The following is a 24,326-nucleotide window of genomic DNA, read 5'->3' on the forward strand; positions in this document are numbered from 1 at the left end:
TGATTTGCTAGAAGTAAATTGCGTCTGAATGTACAAACCATATTTCAGTTGTCTTAAAGCTTCAAGTCCCTCTTCGCACCTCACCTGCTTCTTATCTGCATTTCTTTCTTTGATTAGCTTCAGTCTAATTAGGAAAGTGCAAAGGGATTATGGCATTACCTGGATTTACAAAGTTCATCAAGGTAGGAAAGAAGTATCCGTAATATTTTGTACACTTATTGCAGTCTATTGTAAGATTAAAAACTATATTCAGATCATTTCACTAATTCCATGCATGGCTTATGAAAAGCATTTTGCATGTCAGTGTACAGTGTGTTTACTCAGGACTTATACAGTCAGAAGAAGAAATTGATTTAAAAGCAGCATCTGCAGCGATGTGGGAACTAGTCAGGTTCACAGGAGGAGACGATTGCCCTCCAGTGTCACAATCAGTCGGCTGGTGTTTCAGAGCCGTCTCCAGCTGAGGTGACAACCCAGCACTGCTTACTCTCCAGCAGAGAGAGCGAACAGAGGTAAACACCCTCCTACTCATACCACTCAGTTATGTCTTTCTTCTTTCATGTCCTTTGTTCTGTCTCTCCTCCTGTGCGATCACTCAGCCAGACACACTGTTAAGTAACAGCAGGCATCTGGTCAGACAAGTCAGAAGGACCTCGAGGGTCTGATGGAGACAGCAAAGGAAAAGGAAAAGGGCAAGTGTAGTTGCAACAGTGTGTGTCAGACAGGACTGTCCCAGCTCATCCACATCAACCTTGAACATTGTTTCTCTCCTCAGCTGAATCTGTTTGGTATTAACTCTTTATTGTCTTCCCACCTTCCTTATGATCACTTCCATGTTTATGAACATCTCTCTCCTGTTGTACTTTAAGCAATGTCTCTAACAGTGAAACACAAGACGTGCTCTATTAGGACAGTTTAAAGCTGTTGGCCATACGAGAAGAGAGAGAGAGCTCAAGACGGTTTAATCTTTCCATTTCTAATTAAGTGCTTTGTTAGTTCTTTTCTTCCACCTCTAAAGTGGCCACGGTCTCACCTCATTAGCTGTCACTCACACTGAGTGCCTTTAAACTAGTCTGATCAGTCACCTGTATTATTTAACAGGTTGTGTCTGGTGCAAATTCATCGTCAGCTTAAACAGTTGACCTTTTTTTGTTTTTTTCCACAAAGGAATTTAAAGCTGCACAAATCAATATGTAGTGCTCCTAGAAATTAAGTTTACATAGAACTAATCTGCAATAGCAAACAACAAGATTTTGAAGGAAACAGACTGATGCTAAACTTTTTTTTCTATTTACATAAGTAATAAGTAAATGTCCTTAATTAACATATCAGGCAAAGATGAATGTATCAGTAAAACATGGACTGACAAGTCATTTTCCACCAAAGTATTCTTGCTATACAAGTTAATCAAACTTTTTAGGTTTTGGCACTCACAGTGCTTGCTAATAGTAAGGGGGGTCTGGTTTAATATAGAAAAAGTCTGCCATCCAGGTCCAGTGTTTAAGATTTAGTGGCATCTAGTAGTGTAGTTACACATTGCAACCCCCTCACCTTTTTCTTCTTAACATGAAAGAGAAACTACGGTCTGGGCTTCTGTGTAAACATGTCAGTTTAACATGGCTGTGAAAGAGGACCAGCAGAGTCTGTAGATCCTAATTTTTACACACTTGACCGTCAATACAAACTGTTTTTATTAACATTTAACCAAAATCAGTTTCAGATTTCAGTTATTTAAAAGTAAGGTTCATCTTTGGTCATATAAATGTACTCTCAAAGTTTTTATCTGAGGGGATGTGCACTCCTGACCTCTCGCCATCTTTCTTTTCTTACCCTTCAACCCCATCCAAACAGTTTAGCCTTCTTCCCATGATCCCATTCTTCCTTCTGCTTTGCCTAATCCCACCACTCCACTATCTCCACCCTCCGTCAACCCCTTTGTAAAAGCTCCCAGCATCCCCTCTCCTCCCTCGGCTTGTCCTGTTCTGCCAGTCACGCTACACTATGTGACCCCGTACAACCCTCCAGCATTTACATCCTCAAATCCTCCTCATCTCCACCACCCGACTCTCTCTGCTCCCTCCTCCTCTTCCTCCTCTTCCTCCTCTTTGCTCTCACTCCAGACCCATTAACACTGAAAGTTTACTTCCTGTTCTTCATTCATCCATTTGTCCACTCTATGCACTCTCGTCGGACATGCTGAGGCCTTCTGCAGCCACCAGCAACTAATTAAAGTCCCTTCACTGCTCGAATCACAGTTATCTGATTAAAGCCCTCTGCTGCTAATTAAAATGACATTTCTCTGTGCCGTGTTTTCTCCCATCACCCTCCCATTCTCATCCACACACACATAAAATAGCAACAATGTACACACACGATATTGTGGCAGTTTGTTTACAGTCACGTTTACAACTCCATTCAGCTTTATATATTTTTTTTCCCTCTGTCCTGTGCTGTTCTCTGAATGGCCAGTGTCATTTTCATTAAATGGCTGCAGCCTGAGGGGTCAAAGTGAGCCACGCAAAGCTTTACTCATTATCTGGTCCACTCATGTTTGTCCTTAGATGAAATCTGAACAATCTGAGTCTTTTTTCCCCCGTCACAGATGATCTGCTCATCGTAGCTTCAAGTTATTTTTAATCAGTTTCAAATGTGCTGGGAACATTTCATTAATAGCCTTTCCAATCCTCATTAGTGGCCTTGAGGCAAGTGTCCGACTGGAATATTTCTTCCTTTTCTTATTATGACACTAATAAGAATATTGTGAGACATCCGGTGACATTTTTGTCACAAGCTGTTATGCATTAGAGTCACATTGATGTAATTTATAACAGACAGGATGTAGATGTGTTTTGGTGGCCCCTATTTTCCACATAGTTTTTTCTTTGGCCATGAAATTCATGTCCGATTAACTTTAACAGGAGAAGCTGATGTTGTGCATATGACCACATATGGAAGAAAAGTAAGGCCAAAATATTTTGAATCTTACAGGCAACTGAGTACATAACAGTGGAGTTCAGTTACTGAATATTAAAAATGTTTATTCCCCTCTTTGAAAGGTAATTTCAAGTGGTGCATTTTTAAAAAGCTTTTAGGGTTCACAAATCCAGATACAAAATTCAGGTAATCAATATTTTAAATATAGAAATTCAAGTTAAGTAAAAAAAAAATCTAAATTACTAACATTAGGTTGTTTAAGTTTAGACACCAGAAATCAAGAACTAAAGCAACAGAAATATCGAGAGGATCATCAAAAAGCTTTAATAGAATTGATGAGACTGATCAGATGTCTGTCATACGATCAAAGACAAAATAATCACAAAAAAATCAAGCAGCAAAATCATTTGTCTGGACCATGAATTACTAATAATAAAATTAAAAGGACTCCAAAAAGCCTTGAATGTCACATACACACAGTACACAACCAATTCAGTCACTTACCTTCAAGGCACAGATATAGGTCACTCCAGTACAAGAGCAAGCAGGGCCATGTCAAGTGTTGTTCAGCTTCCATCAGACTGATTAATGAGCTAGTCTGGTGCTTGAGCCTTATTAATTTTTGTACATTTTTAGCCACACATAACTTTATTGCTCGACAATTTAAACTGTTTTAAGCCGCTCTTGTATGATGTCCTGATACTTTGTTATCTGTCCAGTTATGTGTTGTGTATATATTCCTAATCGATAAATAAAACTCATTCACTTGATTAAAAAAATCTGTGATATTTAAACAGCATTATATAATCAGTAGTGGTTACATTTTACTATACAGTTGCTTTTTAAAATTAAAATTATGTTGGTATTTTTCCTCCATACCATAAGCATGTTCACTAAAATGACAAATTAATGCCCCAGACAAGTTAAATGTAACTATAAAAACAACATCAAATGCAATAATACGTTGATGAGCAGAAATAATACATATGAGACATGTAAACTGTAACTTTAACATACACCATAACATCAACATTTCTAGAATATCCCAGGGTCATTGCAAACAAATGTGGACTCTAGCTTCTTTAATGATGAGCTGCAGCAGTAAAGCACTAACAGAGCTGCTCCTACTGTTATTGCTGAAAAAAACATACAACTCTGCAGTGTCTCTTTTGACCACTAGCGAGCAGCAGCCGGCACCCTGATCTGTCAGCAGGTAGCAGACTTGAGGAGATATTTATTGCTCCAGCGGGGACATTACACAGGGACCCTTGAGCCCACTTTAAAAACCCTGCAAAGTGTTTGGACCAAAGCTTTGTGTCTGTCCCCTAAGCTCAGTGTCTCAGCAGCTCAGAGGGGAGGATCGATGGCCCTCTGACTCGACTGCACGGCAGCTACACATTCTGTAATGCAGTAATGTAGTTCATAAATATTGACCACAAAAGCTGAAATGGCAGGTATAAATCCTAAAGGAATGTCCTGTGGAGGATAATGGGAGAGATGGAGGGGAAAGGGTCGACTACAGGAAACAGATCAAACTGCTGACATCCACCGTGCTGCATCACAGGTTCAAGAGTCTGACTACAGCAGCTTGACAATAGAATAGAGTAGAAACATCTAAACATCTAAGTTCAGACGGAAAATTAGATGTATAGAGTGGCTTGTGTGTGTGTCTGTGACTGGCCATTGACTTATTGATATGACCTGTTTCTACATGCAGTTAAACGTCTCAAAAGATCAAAACAACAGCATCAGAGTTCAATTTGAAATTTGAGTCGTACAATAAACACATTTTTCAATTGCATATGGCAGCTGGCCTGCCTCTGACTGCCTTCATGCGCGTACATTTGCATGCATGCACATTATATATGTTGATATGTAAGTGCGTTTGTCTTGCAGAGAAGAATAAATGCTTATTGATCTCTGACTACAGCGTGAATCAGTCTTTAATGTCGGCTCCTCCGCCAACATAACAAACTGCAGAAGTCTTGTGTTTGTTGTTTATGACCAACCTTTATCATCCCTGTCTACCTCTATCATGCTTCTCTCTCTTTCTCTTCCACCCTGCTTGTAACCCTCCTCCATCACACATCCAGTTTCATCTCCTCCGTCACGCTTCATGATCAGACCTGAAAACCATAACACCAACTCTCTCTCTCTGACTGACTTTCCTCTTTTTCTTTCTCATTTTTTTTTTACTCTTGAGGAATAGGTCCGTTGGTACAGTGAACTTCAGGGAAGTCGAGCACTGATAAATAAACATAAATGCAAATTATCATTGTATTTAGGTGTCACTGTTGTTGGTAGCTGACTCTACAATGAACAGCCTACCGTATGCAGACATATGGGTAGTATTTGCTGAAATACAGGAGATTCTTTGAACCCAAAGCAGGCAAACATGGTGGCCAAGTGATTGCAGTCCCTACTGAAAACTGCTATGTCCAATTTGAATTATAGTAATTCACTCGTCTGTCATCCTGCCTGGTAGAACAGATGAGAAGCATACAGGTGAAGATGCATGTTTTGTGGCCACAGTAGTTTCACCGTGATGCTAAGAAGGCGATACAAGGGGGTTGCAGTCAATAATTAGAGCACTAGATGCCACTAAATCCCACAAACTGGTGGGACTGGACTTGTATTTAATAAAATAAAATAATGCAAAGAAAGATATAAAATTTGTATGATGTTTAGAAAATAAATTGTCTGACTCTCTGTCCCCAGCAACACCGGTAACACCACCCCTTCACCCCATCAGCCCCCTCTAACCCTCTCCACCTCTCTTAATGGAAATTGATGCTGATGTCAAGTATCTAATTTATGAGTCATACGATGGGAGGATGTTGGGGGGCGGGGGGGTACAACCATGACCTATAATTACTGGACCCAACTCCAATTCACGGCTGTCACTATGTCTAGGATTATATCAACGTTTGACTCTGAGTGTGTGTGTGTGGCTGATATGCTGGAAAATTATGATGCAGTAACGTCTTGCTGGAAGCATCAGCAGTTGCTGGAAAACAGCAGCGTGTGTACTTGTGTTCTGGAAAAACAAATAATCAGGGACCTTAAAATATCCATGCAGACATTAATGGAAACTACATCTAATTTGGAAAATTGTGATAATTTTATCTACTGCTGCTATTGCAGAATATTATGTCAATGAACGTCTCTCTTTAGTTACAGCTGAATTACTGATATCACTAATACTGCCACAGTAAGTAAGCTGCAAACTTTATGCAAGCTTTATCTGATACCTCTGGGTTGTTTTTAGGTCCACACCACATTTCAGGAAGCAGCTGCTGTCTGGTTATGAGTGGAAAGCTTCATACCACATGAGATGCTCCATATTTGTGATTATATGCATGTGTGTATTCATTGACATGCTGTGTCCCTTTAGCAGTCATACCGCCTCGCTGCCATCTTAACCTAACAGAAGGCGAAGTTACAAACCCCGGGGATGTAAGACTGTCTAATGAAGCCTTAGTCAGCTGACTAACATTTAGCCTTGACCTCAGACAGTTCACACACACACACACACACAATGCACTCTAAAATCCCAACTGCGCCGAGACTGTGCTCAGTTTTGAGTCAACGCAACGTGGCTAAAAATGTGTGAGGTGAGAGAAAAGGGTCTATTGTTGGGTCTGATATTCAAATAACCTGTTAAACATACAGCAAAATAAGAGAGAAAGGGTTCAAGGAGGGATAATGAGAAAGTAGTGCTATGGGAACTGAGACGTGTTTATAATGTTAAATAAAGGGCTGCAGAACAGAATGACCAATTCATGTTCATGTGATTCAGGTCTGTTTGTTGCATTTATTGTCTAGACAGACAAAAATTAAACAAGTCACAAAAGATGACTGATCAGTCAGAAGAAATAAATAATGTTTCATCTCAACCACTGAAAAAACAAAGATGAAAGATCAGTCAATACAGTTAGATTAGTACAGTACAGCTTTTCCTTGGCTAATGTTAGTAGCAGTGACGGCAGAGTGTGTTATGACAGTGACAAGTTATAATACCTGTTTGGCCTCCAGATCAGTGTGTATAAAATGCTGAACAATATTATTGCTGCTGGTTTCTTTGGTGAAGGATGCTGACGAGCACTGCTTTCATGAAACCAGCGTACTGTACCTTTAAATAAAGCACGGTGAGTAACAACAGCAATGCATGTTAATGCATGTTACTAACTAAACTTCTTCCCTGGAGTTTCTGTGCTCTCTCGTCCAGCAGGTTCTCATGGATCGTGGCTGCTGCTGTGGTCCTGCACGACATCCACTACATATACTGTCAATATTGTTACCATATCTCCATTACAGTTTATAGTTAGTTAATGATTTGCTGCTGCTGCTGTGCATCTGTGTCTCTATCTCTCTCTATGTATCTATCTATCCTCATCTCTCTCTCTATCTGCCCCTCTCTATCTTTAACTCAACCAGTCGTGGTGGATGATGTCTACCAATAAGCTTCGGTCTGCCCGAGGTTTCTTCCTGTTAAAAGGAAGTTTTTCCTCGCCACCTTCGCCAAGTGCTTGCTCGTGGTGGAACTGTTGGGTCTCTGTAAATATAATTAGAAAGAGTACGGTCTAGGCCTGCACTGTATGAAAAGTGTCATGAGATAACTTTTGTTATGATATGGCTCTATATAAATAAAACTGAATTGAATTGAACAGCCTAACGGTCAGTGGTTATAAGTTTTTAATATATATTTTTTGCACTATCGTAACCTTCATTTAAAACATGGCTCCTCTGAGGCGTCACAACAGCAGTCTATTATTTCAGGTCCACACAGTGAGGTGTGTGTGAGGGTAAAAACAGGTTGGCCACCCCATCACACATCCTTCTTATTATATGAGCTCTGTTGTATCTCCTCTCACTCTTATTTTCAAGGCAAATATTAGAAATTCATACAGCATGTGTGCTATTGGCAAAAGGACACAGGGAGGTGATCTTCTTCTATGTATCTACACAGAAGGGCTTCATCTTCTTCTCCACAGGGGACATGTGGTCGAGGTGAGGCCCACATCTGCAAAATGAGTCTGTACGTGAGTTTCTGTGGCTTTGTTCATCTTTGGGTTTTTCTCTCTTTTTGAGTCAACACAAAAAGAAATAAAAACAAAAAAACAGTGGCTTGTTGTATGCATGCTACCCCCACAGTGCCATGTTAGGGCCATGAGAATCAGATTTAGACATAAAGAGCAAAACCAAGTCCAAAGTTCCTGTTGGCCAGGTAGATTTTGTGAACAGTGATAGGGGACAACGCACTTTGACAATATGACCATTCCAGGTAAATGTTCTCTTCTTAAAATAAAGTCCTTGGAGAACTGCATCCATTAGATCATCATGGCTGAAAGGATAATTCTGGTTTTGAGTCTTATTTTTGTAGTTTTGGCCATTGTTTCTTTTGATCAATGTTGTGCCAGTAAGTCGATCTGTAAACTGTGATTGATGCTACAACAGACATTTTGGGTTCCATATTTACTGTTTGCCTTTTTTCTAACCTGAGAGTTTGAGTGGCTGTGGTCCATACTGCGTAGGGTTCCCAGTTTGGTTCCAGTCAGGGACGTCATTACTCTCTCTCCCTTCATTGTTTCCTGTCTGTCTCTACATCAACTGTCCAATAAAGGCAAAAAGGTCAAAACAAATTACCTGGAAAAACAGGGAGCAATATGGCGACATCCTCAGGTCTCCCCAGAATTTCCAACAGTATCTCCATTATTTCTGGCCAAAACTATGAAAATGTGACCTAAGTTTACTGAAATAAATAGATAACAGTTCCTCTGTGAATGACAGATAATTGGAGCAGAAGATGGCAGGACACACGAAGGATGAAGAGGGCAAGGGGTAAAAGTAAGGAAGGGAGCAGGTGGTGGAAGACAGCTAAAGTGCATAATTATTATTTCCCAGTGAGCGAGTGTTGTGAGGCCAATCTGTGAGTTCATGTGTTAAAATGTTGTCAGGGCTCTATTTCAGGGACAGGGGTGGGTACTCAAAGTTTATGTCTGGGTCAGGTTGAAATCAGTTATGGTCCATGTCATCAATAATGGGGGTGTTGTAACTCTGGAATAGAGGCTGCATGAAGAGGCCCACCGTCCCGACCACACACACAAACACAAAGATCCACAAGAAGAGACGGTCGATCACCATGGCCACGTACTTCCAGTCTTCAATGATCTGCAGAGATAAATTAGATATTAAATATTGGCACTAAACACAAATTATAACTGAGGTTGAAGGGAATGTCATTAGATTGGTTCCATTTAAATTGTGACTTCATTATGGTGCTAAATGAAGTCAACCTATGAGAACCTGTCTGTAAAAGATTTTATCCAACAATCCATCCAATAGTTGCTGAGGCATTTCGTATAAACATGAACCAAATGGTGGTGCTAAAAGAGAAGTGTGAGGATCACCCAGGTCATTAAATACATCATCTGGGAGCTATGAATGTCCTGAATGTACCAAATTTTGATCCAGTTCATTTTGTAAGTTCATTGTGTCAATGGTTACCACCCCTTGAATCAACTTGCACTCTGTGTGTAAAAAGCAACTAGTTTGATCTGCTCCTGCTGATAGATGGAAAGTCAGGATCACCAAAGTCAGTAGGATTAATTTGGGGACTGTAGATACCTGTACAAAATCTCATGGCAATTCATCTGATATTTGCTGAGGTATTTTAATCAGGACCAAATTGGTTGACAAACCATAAGACTATCTATTGCTATCCTACCTCAAATGTGCACAAAATCCACGACCCTTGCAGATACACCTACCCCTTCATCGTCATCCTCGCTCTTCATCTTCTCAGCGATGTAGCGCACGCCATTGACCGCATCTTCCACATCAATGTTGCACTTGAGTGTCATCCTCTTCCTGAACTCTGTGTTCTCTGACAAGTCACTGATCTTCCAGCCGTAGCGTTTGGCCGGCTCCTCGTTCACAAAAAAGGACGAGGAGGTATCTGCCATTCCTGCAGGATTTCCAGCCCCTCCGTCCCCTCCACGCAGCTTCTGGTCAGAATAAGATCGCTGCTGGTGCTTTTTCCGAAATTTTTCACGGATGTTGGAGCTACCGGGTCTCCGCATGAAGAGGTAAGAGGGGAGCCGGTACAGAAAGACACGCTTGACCCAAGGAGGCATGGTGTGAGTACTGGGGGACCGGTGGTGCACGTTGAGTACGCAAACGCTGGTGACGATGGAGAAGGTGACTAGCACCATTGTAAACATCAGATACTTCCCAATTAGAGGCACTGCTAAAGAGGTGGGTGGCACAATCTTTGAGATAAGGAGTAAAAACACAGTCAGGGCCAAGAGGACAGAGATGCAGAGAGTCATCTTCTCACCACAGTCTGACGGGAGGTAGAACACCAGAATAGCCAGTGATGTGATCAGGATGCAGGGAATGATCAGGTTTATGGTGTAGAACAGAGGTTTTCTCTTGATAATAAAGTCATAGGTGATATCCAGGTACTTGATGTCATTTGGGTCTTCATTCTTGCGTCCAGGCAGTGAGACAATGTCCCACTCACCACTGGGTTTAAAGTCATCACGTGAGGCGAAATCACTGAGGAGGATGAGATCAATCTCGGTGTGGTCGTAGGTCCAGGAGCGAAACTTGAGGGTGCAGTTCTGCTGGTCAAAAGGGAAATCACGTACTTCGATTTTACAGGCTGACTTATAGATAGCTGGTGGCAGCCAGGTCACTTCACCATTGTTGGAGACCACGGCATTGGAGTAGAAGGAGACTTCATAGGTCCCATCAGCGCTAAGAGGAGGAAAACAGGAAGGATGGTAGGAGATAAGAAAAAGACAGGAGAAAGATAAAGTCAAAGCACTCAAAGAGAAACTGATTACTGGAAGGATCGTAGGAAATCATATTCAAAGACTCTCTCACTCATTCAAACACATATCTCGACCATCTCCACACATGATATTACAGATCAAAGACGTAGATGAATATTAAATTGTGGTTTAATCAAAGATATCAAAACGTAAGCTTACAAGGAGAAGTTTGGGAAGCTGGGGGAAGCTGGCGGGTTCAGCCAGTGATGGTGATGCATGAGTGAATCAGCTAATTAAAGTGTTACTTTAGCTGAGCTTCACTGGTTCAAATCTATGTACTCATTTGTCAAATACATCACAATCTTGAGCTGGCCCAACAGAATCTGTTGTGTGTTAAAATATCATCAAGAGGCAAAACGTTTACTGTGCTGACGGATAGCGTGTTGAAAAAAATGATTTCATGACTGTCTGCAGAGCGGACACATGCAACAGTTATGCGTGCTGAAAGTTAAAGGATGTGTTTATCATCTGGAGAGAGGAACTGCTTGGGACACATCCCAGAAACATGGCAGTAACTCACCTCAAATCTGCTGAGACTGACTTTTTTCATCATCACGCTAAGGCTGCAGGTGATGCATTATAGATAAGTGGCCTATCAATTATAAAGTAGGTCAGGAATCCAACCATCACACTTGTTCTCTAATGCTTTGGGTCTGCTGTGAATATGCAGACTAATTAAAAATGTAGAGGCCGCACCTGCTTACTGAAACCTCTGCGCCACCAGACTTGGCCAGAGATCTTGACCTGAAGTTCGTAAAGTAGTGCTAACCATCTCCATCATCGTTTTGCCTCTCAGGCCATTACGCTTTTTATGTGGTCTTTAGCTGACCAGCATTATGTGATCATAAAGGTTTAATGCCCACCAGTCCTGTAGCAGTAACACTGCTGACCAAAACACAAAAGCTACACATTACAGAGACTTTTAAACAACTTTGAATTTCTCTCCACATCCTGCAATTTTCTAGGTTTGTAGACATGACTGGATTTTGTTAAAGTTTATATAATGAACATTAAAAGCAAAGTTAGTGCCATGATGTGGAGATTTTCTGTCAGAGCCAGTTCCATATTCAGAAGTTACAAATCAGACTCTCCAAAATGTTTATAATGCAAATAATAAAGGTCCCCATTTTTTTCACTTTTACATTGTTTTATTTGATATGAAGTCCTAGAAATGGCAGTTCCTCAAACGCCCAGTTGAAGCTGGTGACAAATTAAGCCAATCTCTTTTCACAATCCAGCCACAATCACTTAAAGGCAAGCCCATATATTATTTCTGTATTTTGGTGCTGTACATATATCCACATTTCTTTGCAGGCTGTTGCTCAATCTTTTTATGTTTTATGCATGCGTTACATTAAATTTAAAAAAGCCACTTTAAAGAGCACTTTAAGCCCGTGTCAGTCCAACTAGATTATACGTTTGGAAAAAAAAAGTTATAGAGTTAATATCCACCATTTCCATCATATTTGATATGTATCACCACAATAAACAAAATCAATGAAAAACTCATAGAAAAGTTAATTTGTGACAACTGAGCCACACAGCAACAATTTCTATAGCCACTGAATTTTAATGATGACCTTGACTGTTCACATATGTTAAATAATTTCCCCCTAGGAAAAAGTATTTCTGATTCTGATTCTGATTCTGATTATATTTTAGAAAACTAGCAAATGGAAAAAAGGTCCAGGTGTTGACCTGTATAACTGCCAGTCTCAAAATGAACAAATCATGGCATCGCCATTCTCATGTATTGATTTTTCCTTGCAGCTGTTTTCTGCGGCTGCACGATGGTTTTTAGATGTGCACACAAAGTCAGGTACAGGGATGTTGTCCTGTTGTACAGAGTAAGCATGCTGGTAAACACACTAAGGGTGTTATTGATTTCTAGTGACATCTTAACTGTAAAGGCTATGATTTGATTGTATTGATCCAATGTACATATCACAATCCATACTGTGAGATGCAGCTGAACTATGTTGGAATAGTTCAGTCAGGGGAGAAAATCATCAAAAGACATGGGGGTAGTCTTCACAACATAAGAAATGTTGGTGATGTTTTCTGGATATACTGATTATTAGAAGTGTTGGAACTGAATCATTTGTTTACAGAGTAGTTTGATAGATGAGTTTTGTTCATCTTCTGTTTTCTGTCACGTTGCTGCAGGGAGAAGGCCAACGGCTCGAATGTAAATTTGAGATGTGATCACTTGATGTCGGCATCAGTGATCAAAGGTGCAACCAAATGCATTATTTGAAATTTATCACATCTTTTTTTCTGCAAAATCAGCTGTGAGACTGTCTGTAATGTTTGCAGTCTAGACAGGTTAGCAAAACATTTTGGTTGTAGTCATCTTAAAGAGATGAAAAAAAAGAAAATATAAGCGGATAGAAGGAAACATTTTAGGAAAATCGGGCTTTGTGTCTGTTCCTTTTTCAGTCACTTGGTTTTACACACACGCACACACACACACACACTCTCTGTCTTTCACAAACCAGACATACTTGTTGTAGAGGACGATGTCTGGCAGCCAGATGTGTTGTGACGGGAGACGGATTTTCTTGATTCCTTCGTACTCTTCAGGGTCCCACATTAATCTGTAGTCATTCCATACCTGATAAAGGGGTTCACACACACACATACATACACACACAGACACAAGGAAATAAATGAATTCAAAAGTCACACAACCAGAAACATACATAAACATATCGGTTCGTGCATACCAATACGTACTGGTTTAGTCACCCCCTGTCTTGGCAAAATGCATTTTAAACATGACATGTTTGTCCTACATGCCATGAGCTGACCTCAGGACTGTCTTCAGAGCATGACCCCAAGCATAAGAACCCAAGCTTACACAGAAAGGAGAATAAGAGGACAAGTAGGGACACAAACCTGGCTGAGCCAACAGTTGGTGGTCATGATTTGCTCCCTCTCATTCTGAAACAAAAAAACAAACAGAAGGTTTGCGGATGGCCGACAATATGGCTGCAGTGTTGAGGCGGTGGCTGAACTCACTCCTAGTAGAAATAATATCTCCACCATCTGTGTTCATGATTCATCGTAAATTAATAGAATATGACTCCATGACTACAACATATGTGGATATATGTGTGTGTCTTTCCTCACCACGTTGATCAGCTGTGCCAGAGACACCTGGATGTAAATAGTGACCTGCTGGCTGTTGTTGACAGCTGGTCTGATCAGCTTGTTGTAGCGCTCCGGTGACAACAGGTGACTCACCAGCCGCTCCTCCACCTCTGCACACAAGGCAGCTGCACACACACAGAAAAAAAAACAGGTTAGAAAGTAACTGCGCACAATGGATCAAGATCTGAATTGTGTACTATTACATTAATGTTTGTGTTTAATATATCATATAATTTAACATATTTGAACCATGGGATAGCAGTGTATATCAGTATATTATATCTTTATTATATTAATTATCTAGCAACATGTTAGCATGTTATCATTGTGCTATCATGGTGAATACTCCTTTGTTGAGGGTATAAAGTGGTTGCTAACATCTGTTCTGCCAGCACCTGTAACTAAATGGATTTTCTCATCAAGAGTTTCTTTGATCGTTTCTATAAAACTGGACAATGTTCATGGTGTTTTCTGTCTACATTATAAATAATTTGGGTATCTACAACCTAATCAAAGCAACAAAAAAAAAATCAGCATATCTCCTCTGTACACTGTCAAAGCCTCATGGGAGTTATTCCAATTTATGAGGCTAAAATAGTACAGCCCCGACACAACTGTCCTAAAAAGTCAACTTCCCTGATAGTGACTTCAGATATTCAGATGATGCACTCATATCAGGCCATCATGCTGTGTGGGCATGCTTCACATTTAATAATGTGTCTTAAACTATCAGGTATTGTGGCTTTACACCTGGGCCCACATGTGGAGCGTGATCTCTAATTGACTCATGTGTAGACAGAAGTCCATGTCAGAGTGGCCGTTCATAGTTTGAATTTGATGCAACTTCAAATTGAACTTTTCAGCTTTAAAAGCCTGATGGGATGAATCATATCTGAAAGAAATAGTCATGATTTACTCTGCTGAATGTGAGAGAACAGGTTAAAGTGTCTCGGATGTCAAAATAAATTGCACATTGGCAAAGTAAGCGCCTTATGAATGAATGAGAAATAAAATATCATTAAAAAATTAACAGAAATTAAAGTTAGGTGAAGTTTAACAGCTCTGTCTTTGATATTAAAAAGTTTATCAACCTTCTTTTGAGCAACAATTGAAAACAATAATTGAATTAATGACACAAAATCTGACTTCCACACTAATCCACAATAAGCCCACACAAACACACCCACACACACAAACACACACTTACATGCCCAGAGGAGGAGTTGGTGAAGCAATGTTTAAATGTCGTGCTGGGAGGTTCTCACCAATTAGGTACTGCAGATGTAGCATGCTGCATACCCTCAGATGAAATGAGTGTGTGATAAGGGTAACAATGCATGCAATCTGGACTCAGTCCACATGATAATGATGAATCACATTCAAACACATCATACATCATACTCATACACACACACACACACACACACACTTACAGCACCACTGCAGGGTTGGTTTCACCCATCAACAACAACAAGAACAGTGTCTGACTGGGTGATACTGGGTGGTTTGAAACAAAGACGTTTTCTTTCATAGATTTTAAACTTGGCTTGTTTATTTATTTCTTTAAAACTCAACACAACTGTAACATAAACTCTGAATGATCTTCATCTCTTCATATCTGCCCATACGAACAAATAGGCCCTTTATGTCACAAAAGTTTTTTTTTATTTATTTATTTAAAAGCTTCTTCTCTTGTGTTTGGTCTTTGGTCCCTTTACTATTTGTTTTTATGTTCCATATTTTGTGAAAGGCTTCTGTCTTGATGAAAAAAAAACAGGACAGTATGAACTAAAGGTTAAGAAAAGAGAGACGTGGATTACATAAGTGTGTATATCTCACCCAAATGCACAGCAGAATTTGATTTTAAAGTCATTGACAAGACACCAGTGAGCCAGAACAGTAACTAATCTGCAGAGATATGGAGGTTTTTGTCTGGCCCTTTACATTCAGCTCAGTTCAGCACTGTAGTAATATATCTGGCAACAGACATTTTAATTCCCTGCCAATATCTCTCTGTCCAGCAGTAGACCAGAGTTTGGCCCACCAGTCACCCAACCCTGCAAACCTACTAACAAACCAATCCAATTTGTCCTATTTGTCTGTTTGCCTCCTCTGACTGGTTACCAAATGTGGTTTCATCACAGAGTCAGTGAACTTTGAGGGTACTACAGAGTCATGCATTTGTGTGCACACAATGCTTAACTGAGATATTACAAATATCAGTAACAAGTCACAAATAACAATTAGCCTCGAGGGGCTTACAATCTGTACAGCATACAACTCTGTATCCTCCCTCTTAACTTTACAGCAACAGAGGAGAGCTCATGTTTCCTGGATGGACAGATATGCAAGAAATGTCATGTAAGAGACCAACCAGGAACAAATTTAGGATTTTTCAAAATCAGGGCCCTTCAGGGTCCAGTATTATGTTGGTTCCCCCAGGAATACTTGGGTCCACCCAGTCACTAAGATCCTACACTGTATCTACATGCTGAAATATTTGTTGGTCTGACCAGAGCCTATAAAGAACACCATGTGTGCATCCAAGATAATGTTATCTTCCAACAATGCAATGAAATCCAATTTGTTTGCAATTCACTGGGTGTGTCTTACCCAGATCAGAAGATTTAGAGTCAGCTTTCTCCAAACATTGCACCGCCAGGATCTCTGCAACATTATGCACATGTTTCTATGGAAAACAAGCCTCACACAGCCAGACTACAGCTGGAGAATACATCTGGAAACAACCATCCAAGATTCAGAGTGACAATGATTCAGCAAGTATCCAGAGAGTAGGAAGAGTTTGTGTTGATGTCCTCTATTATGTAGAGCCCACTTGAAGTGACGTCTGTTTTCAGTTGAGTCACTCGCCGCTTTGCCAGACGACAATGAGCGCAGCAAAAATTTTGGTCCGTCTTTATCGCACCAGAGAACATTCACTTTAAACCAACAAAAAAATGATGAATAACATATTTGATATTGAAGGTTGCCTGATTCTTAGACTGCCAGTGTACAATAAACTTTAAGAGTTGGAGAAGGAGAATTGTGTAACTTTGGGAGTGGTTTTCATCCTAACTGCCTTTAAAAGATGTAGAGTTTGACATTAGACTAGCTTTGTTTATAGTTAAATATTCATATTGACTAGACCATGTGCAAACACTTCTGAACTGACATTAGCAATATATTTGTTTCCAGACATCTTAAAACTGTGCAGTTAGCAGCTTGGGACAAGTAAGAATGTTGTTAATTTTGGCACGTTACTTGTACTGATTTTCTGCATTCCTGCCTGCTGTCATATCGGTGTATATTAAAGATTTAAGAAGAAAACTGAGATGTGTCAGGAACAAACTGAAAAGAGAAAGTGAGCTATAAAGGTAGCTGCAGGAAGAAGAGATATACTCTACACTTGGTCAGTTTACATTAACCTCCAACAGGCTTTTATCGGAAGAGGAGACGGGAGAAGTGTCCAACGTTTGAGCAACATGACACTAAACCTCACAGGTAGATGTCTTTGAAACACAGAGCTCTGTCTGTCAGGATAAGAGGAAAAGGGACACGTGAGAGGAGAAGAGGACAATAGGCGCACACAAACACAACAAAAAACAGTGAAAAAACAATTCCCAGATTAGTTTTCTCATCTGATATAATGAAATAGGATTATGCCGTATTATGGTAATGATTCATGGGAAATCACAGCGATTAATTTTGCTTGGTGGGATCTAAACCTGGAAACAATTCATTGTTTATATGCCATAAGGGAGCAAACATTATATGACAGCATGCAGGTTTCTTATGCTAATTAAAAGCAACTAGTGTGACTGTGTTTGAGATTTTGGTGGCCTGGGAGTTGAGACCACACTTTCTATAAACCCTGTTGGTCGAGCTCATTGTTTGCTTCTCAGCTTTATTTGTCAATCTGCTATGGTTAATTGGATTTGTGGAGCTGTTAAACCACAGAGCAGCAACAAACAACAAATAACACTGTCAGGAAGCTGTTTAGTGTCTCACTGAACTACAATCATCATCTGTGTTGCTAAAATAAAACAAAAGTGAATCTCATTAAGCTTTAATCAAAGGTGTGATCGCACACAAGAAGTCAATTTTACTCATTGTGGGAAGTACTACTCAGACTTTGACAAGGCAGCATTTCCATTGGACCTGTGGTATTTAAAAGATCTGCGAGTTTAGGGTCAAACCAATTGGTTGCGCCATTCAGTGTTTTTAGTCGCCAGTAGGAGCTAAAAATAAGCATATCTTTGACTCTGCTGCATCAAATTTAATTAAAACTGCATTAAAGTGCTGTACAAAATCACTGCAGTAGCCCTTTAATATCAGCGCATGGCAGATGCTGTCACTTGATGATTGCTTGGTTTTATTAGAGAAACTGAGACATGTAAATGTTTTTATAATTAAACCTTATCAAATTCTTATCTAAGCCACCATTAATCCAAGCACTCGTCACTGTGAAAAAACACATTCTGCTTAATTGGGGCTAAATCTGTGTCACCATTTAGTCCTGCAGGACATCCCTGGTGTCTTTATTTGAAGTTTTAACATCCTGTTTGCTGGTAAACACTTTTCGGTACAGAACTTTCATGAAGCAACAACAATCAGTGATGTTCAGAGAAGCATTTCAGATAATATATTAAGATGTCAGTCACTATAGTCTAAAATAAAATACTAATTTACTGGACACACGCACAAAAGACAAGTTTGAGTAAAATCTATGAATTCAAGGATTTCTGGGTAAATAGATCCAATGCAGGTTTTAAATACACATCCTTATAGATGTTTGACCTGCTCTGTGGTGGCTTCAGCCTTCGCTTTCCTCTGGCTGCTCTCTGATTTCTGCCTGAGAGAAACAGAACATGTCATATTGCCTTAAAAATCTAAAGGGGTGGTATAAAAATAAACCCAGTACAAAAAAATTACTAAACTGTGAAAGACAAATGACTTCATGCGACTCGTGGTAACAACTGAGGAAACACTGAAGCTGAAGAAACACATTATAGGCCGAGTGACGTAAGGTATGGGGTTTGACAGTAAAACAGTAGATGAGGCTAAAATGTGATGTATATGAGGCTGAGACGGTAAGTAGAGATGGAGCATTAGGGAATCTACCAGCAGGCCTCATCACACATGTATGCACACACACACACACACACACACACACACACACACACACTCTGTAGTCCGGCTCGCTGCACTCTCCACACCTCAATAATTCATCGCCGCTAAAATAAAAATGCCATCATCTCACAAGCAGAGACTGAAACACAATCAAAGATTATCCTCCGAGTCTTTTTCGACCAGGTTAACTGAACGCAGTCCATCACAACATCCTGAACGTGTCAAATCATAACAAAATAAAACATTCAGACACACTGCTGTGACTCGGCAATGCAGATGGATGGACAGGTTGAGTGTACAGAGAGGAAAAAGCATCAAATTCTGCATCCTGCAGGCTCTTTTTTTTTTTAGGGTAGTGAATTATGCAGTCTGTTGCCATCTGGGGTGGTCTTTCTGAGGCCAAAACTATTTAGGCTTCAGCTGTCTTTGGCTTTGCTCAGTACACTGCCCGTATCAGTCATGTCAGACACACATTCATATGCCTCCACAGACACAAGGTCAGGACTTTTCACATTGCTCGCAGTGTAAACTGCCTCACTGGATCCCTGTTGGTTGTTTGCCCTCAAACTCTTTCTATTAATTTACATTTACATTTTTTAACAATCTGTTACAACCTCTCCCTCGTGTCTTCCTGTCCTGCTTTGTTCTTGTCTTCTCAGCAGTGACAGGAACATGTGCAGGATGAGTCCAGACGTCTTTCTTCTGCTCTCAGCTGCCTCAGTGTCACTACAGCTTACATTTACAACAGTTTCTTCTAAATACATCTTATGCGGCTCCCTCTAGACTGGAAAACACATTTATCTCTCTCTCTTCATCGACCCCCTTCCCTCAATCAAACAGCTACATACAAACAAGTGTGCCACCGCAATGACTAATGTTTTACTATGAAGTGTTGACTCACTTGACTCATGCAAGGCCCTCTTGACCGAACACACATCTGCAGTTATGAGAAAGCAGTTTTTAAACTCATGAGAATCAGCAGCCTTAGAATAACCCCGGGACAAAACTTGGAGCTGCATATTTTGCCCACCCACATTAAAGTTTCACCCTGGGGCGACAGAGAAGCCAGGTCAGAGTTGTGTGAGCGGGAATTACACAGTGTCTTGCACTCCTGGGCATAGAGAAAGCTTTTAATGAGAAACAAATACATCTCATCAGGGATAGCTGTAGCACATATTAGCACATTTACTACAGCACGTGGCTGACACTGATAGAGAGACAGAGAGGACAGGAGACAGGGGGGTTTGTGATGAGTCAGATTTGTCAGATAAATTACAGTGTGAGAGAAGGAAAAATATCAGATGAATTAGAGGAAGTAAATGTGGCATGCAGGGAGAGACAGGGGGCAAATACATCAAAACAAAATGGCTGCCTGGATTTAGTCTTTTTTTTTTTTCTTTTTTTTTACTGTAGCAGTCAGGGTGAAGTTTGATGGGAGTGACAGAGCCACAGTGATGCAGAGCCCAGGTGATAGCAAAATAGAAAAGAGACAAATTTGATTCTATTAGACCAAAAGCTGGGAATGAAGAGGGTCAAGGGACGGGAAAGTGTGCTCTCTAGAGTGAGAAAAAGATATGGTGATGTTTTATGGAGTTTATATTATTGCAGATGTAAGATTTAGATCATAGATATAAGGTACTATATTTCTGCGGAAGTATAGAGTTAAAGGGTCATAATGGCAAACAAATGAGTAACAAGTAAAAACTGACCTTCAGCTGCATAATGAACTTGTATGTTTGTACTGTTTACTGGTCATGATGTATATGCTGATAATGAGATATTTTCAGTAGAGTAATGCCCCAGTTTGATTTTTTTCAGATCTTTTTCAAAAGTTGCACAGAACTCCCAAAATGAGACTTTCTTTTACGCATCACTTTAGCCTCGACATTTAATTATAAATGCAACAAACCTTAACTACCTCCCATATAATTTTATGCTTCTATTATCTGCACCTTGGGGCACTGTGGATGAATCTATCTATCTAAACACGCTCAATTCATTTAAAGAAGTACACACAGCGGGCAGTGGGGTTTGCCCTGTTGAGTGCTGCAGCAGGTTTTTACGTACAACATACTGAGATCCCATTTCAGGACTACAGACAGCTCCTCGTCACACTCTGCTGTACATCATCTGAAGTCCACTAAGTTCTGTGCAAAGAGACAGTCCATTTAGACCCATGTGACGATCACTGGAGGGCCTTGACACACACTAAAAGCCATTAGGCAAAGTGAGGGCCACAGATTCCCATAATGAGATTTCATCAAGTAGATTTAAACACCCATGTGTGTCTGCAATTAGAGCCACATCACCCCACTGCTTAATGGGCCATGAGAAAACCATGGTGCCAAATGGTTTTGAAATTGTTATTAGATTTGTTGTTTAAATTACAGGATAGGACTGCAGGGAAATGTGTGCAAAGTAATGCACCACTCTCTCTCACACATCAACTCCATGCAGAGTGCATATTCGTGATGGGTTAGTTGTGTGAAGAAGAGCAAGTTGGTTAATTGAGGCGTGCTGAAAATCACGTGCTGAACTGTCTGACAAGGAAATGGCACTATTTTGTCCCACCGGCCTGCTTTCCGGTTATCACGTGCTGTCTGCGCAAAGTCCAAATGTGATTTAACATCTCCCCAAATATGTAAATACTCATGGTTGGAGTTATGGTGTGGTATTTTGTTATTTCTAACAGTGATAAGATTCCCCGACCTGTTCTATTAATTGGCATGCACAGAGACCAGAAAAAGTGTAGGCTATTATTTTACAAGATGAAGCCCAGAATGAGTGATGTAAGCCCCGCACACAAAGTAGAAGTCCCTCTGTCCCGCTCCTGGAGGATTTGAAAGAACTACTCACTTGCCACGGTGAGAACCAGGAGAGCCAATGCTGCTTTCACCGGGGCTGCCATCGCTTTCTCCCCTCCAGTGCAACACACACACGAAAACTTCTCGCTTGGGTTTTCCTCTTTTTCTTTTCTTGATGTGAAGTAAGTAAAGAGTGAAACAAACAAAAAAAAATGAAAAAATGAACGCTGGATTATAGGGATTTCATTGCAAGGGATTCCGCAAATGATGACTGGTGACCGAGGCTTGGAGGCATGGAGAGGAGCGCTGACTGCTGTCTGAGATCAGAGATGTACAGGCTGGATGATTTCTGTCAGAGCGCACCGACTCCACCGCTGGTCCTGGAGCTGTGATTGCGCGCAGCGGAAACCGGCTATAGAGAGCAGAGTCCCCTCAGTGGTTGTTCCTGAGCGATACAAACAAGGTTTTTCCTCGGGAATATTGGCCAAGAGCTAGTGGGAATACGCCAATCCTGTTATCGCCAAAGCGGCCATTCTTCAGATAAAAGATTTAAGCGCCCCAGTCCTCACATCGCCCTGCCCGCCCTCTGCGCTCCCACATCGGGCGTCAGTTTCACTCTCTGCCGTCTTGATCGACATCGTTTGACATGACAACAAACAGGAAGCGATAACAGTTAGAAATCCCCCCCGAGGGAAGACATGTATTATCCAGCAGCCACTGAAAACAGCAAATCTTCACCATTCAAAAGAGAATTGCTACATTGGAAAATGACTTTAAGTTGATTAAAACACACTTTGATGAGGCTCAGAGGGGATTAGATACAAGAAAGCAACACGCTTTTAGTTGAAACTACAACACACACTTTAAATTGGGTAATCTGTTAACAAATAGTGTTAGTTTGACTAAATAAAACTATTAAACTGAAGTTGTGTGGAAGCAGGTCTTTGGTAGGAAGTCAGTAAATGCCTTGTTATCTGCATTAAGCACATTGTGGTACAGTTGTTTGCTCCCTGGCTGATGTGTAGTTGATGTGAGGCGTGATGGAGATGCCTGAAAACCTTTAGGCCTTGGCAGCCCATGTGAAAGAAGTGTTATTTTATTTATCCCTGTGGGGCAGTTGTCCTCACCATCATCCTCACCACATGGAGGTCAGAGGTTAGGGTCAGCTAAAGGACAGCCAGTGAAAAATGGAGTCTTGCTCAAGGACACGTTGACACAGATAGGTTAGTCCTATAATCAAGGAGCTAGAAAAGCTGTTAGCTACAATCATCAGTCACCGTCAGTCCGTCAAATCAAGCCTTTAAATTAATCACAGCACAAGGACAGGGAAGGTATAAAAATAAAATAAAAACAATAACTGCTACATGTAGTATTTATCAACAAGGAGAACCATGATACAATACTTTTTATTGAACCACTTTTAATGTGGTGGAGCAGCCTCAGCTGGGGTCTGATCAGGCATCCGAGGGCTAGTGTGTGTGTGTGTGTGTGTGTGTGTGTGTGTGTGTGTGTGTGCGCGCACACGCATGTGTTTGTGTGGTGAAAAAGCTGCAGGCTTCCTCAGTCTGCACACGTCAATGCAGTATAACTACCCCAGAAGGTCTCTTTGGTGATGTGGGCAGAGGACAGGGCAGGAGAAAGGCATGGCCTTCAATGTGTTTCACAAGATGATGAGAGGAGGAGAAGAAAGAGAAAATAAATGCCCATTAAAGAAAGAAAGGCGAGGATGCAGGTGTTGAAGGACTTTTTGGAAAACATGCTTTTACTCTTGCCAGGAGAAATCCTGGACGGAGCCAGCCCTGTTACTAGTCTCAAGGCTGTAGCATCATATTACATATTATTATAACAGACAGACATGAGAGTTGTTTCAGTCAACTCACTGCAACACAGCGAACAATCATATAACCCAAAATATCAAACTATTCCTTGAAGCCTCACACAATGTTCCTGAGTGTCGCAGAAATGAGCAAACCCACCAACCTCTAAACAAATGTTGTGTAATATGTGTCTCCTCAAACATGTGCAGCAAAGAGAAGTTTCAGGAACACAGTGTCTAACTCTCGCCTGAACTTTGGCCTCACTCGTTCCCTCGTACAACAGAGGCATTTTACGGTTCATAATTCATACGTTACATTCACACACACTCCACAAAATTAACCCCTCTCTGAATGCAACCAAATTGTATTAACCTCCCATCACTCCCCATTACAGCCAGATTTTTTGCAACATGCAAGCTTTCACCTCCCAAAGTTGCCTCCCGTCTCTCCTAATGAGCATTATCTCTGCATCCTGAAAGCACCAGAGAGGAGCAGAGGGAGGACAAATTTAATCAGAGCTACTCAGAGCGCACTGTGGGGTCTGCTGGGGTTTTTAAAGAGCCAGCCAGCAACACACACAGCTAAAGGATAAAATCACACACAAACACACTAACACACATTCACATTAACATTGTTTCATCAATACAGGG

The 24,326-nt window shown here is 40.7% G+C and overlaps 1 protein-coding gene across 1 annotated transcript; it reads right to left on the minus strand.

Moving 5' to 3' along the window:
- Positions 1-7,312: 7,312 nt before the first annotated feature.
- On the minus strand, positions 7,313-22,655 carry LOC109142407 (neuronal acetylcholine receptor subunit beta-2). The gene is made up of 6 exons (XM_027289865.1): positions 21,912-22,655; positions 13,905-14,050; positions 13,671-13,715; positions 13,277-13,386; positions 9,705-10,695; positions 7,313-9,105 (listed from the first exon to the last, which is right to left on the minus strand). Exons 1-6 carry the CDS (start codon positions 21,961-21,963, stop codon positions 8,950-8,952), a joined length of 1,500 nt encoding a protein of 499 aa, XP_027145666.1. The 5' UTR covers positions 21,964-22,655; the 3' UTR covers positions 7,313-8,949.
- Positions 22,656-24,326: the final 1,671 nt, after the last annotated feature.

Source organism: Larimichthys crocea, chromosome I (genome assembly GCF_000972845.2).
Source record: "Larimichthys crocea isolate SSNF chromosome I, L_crocea_2.0, whole genome shotgun sequence".
NCBI lineage: Eukaryota > Metazoa > Chordata > Actinopteri > Sciaenidae > Larimichthys > Larimichthys crocea.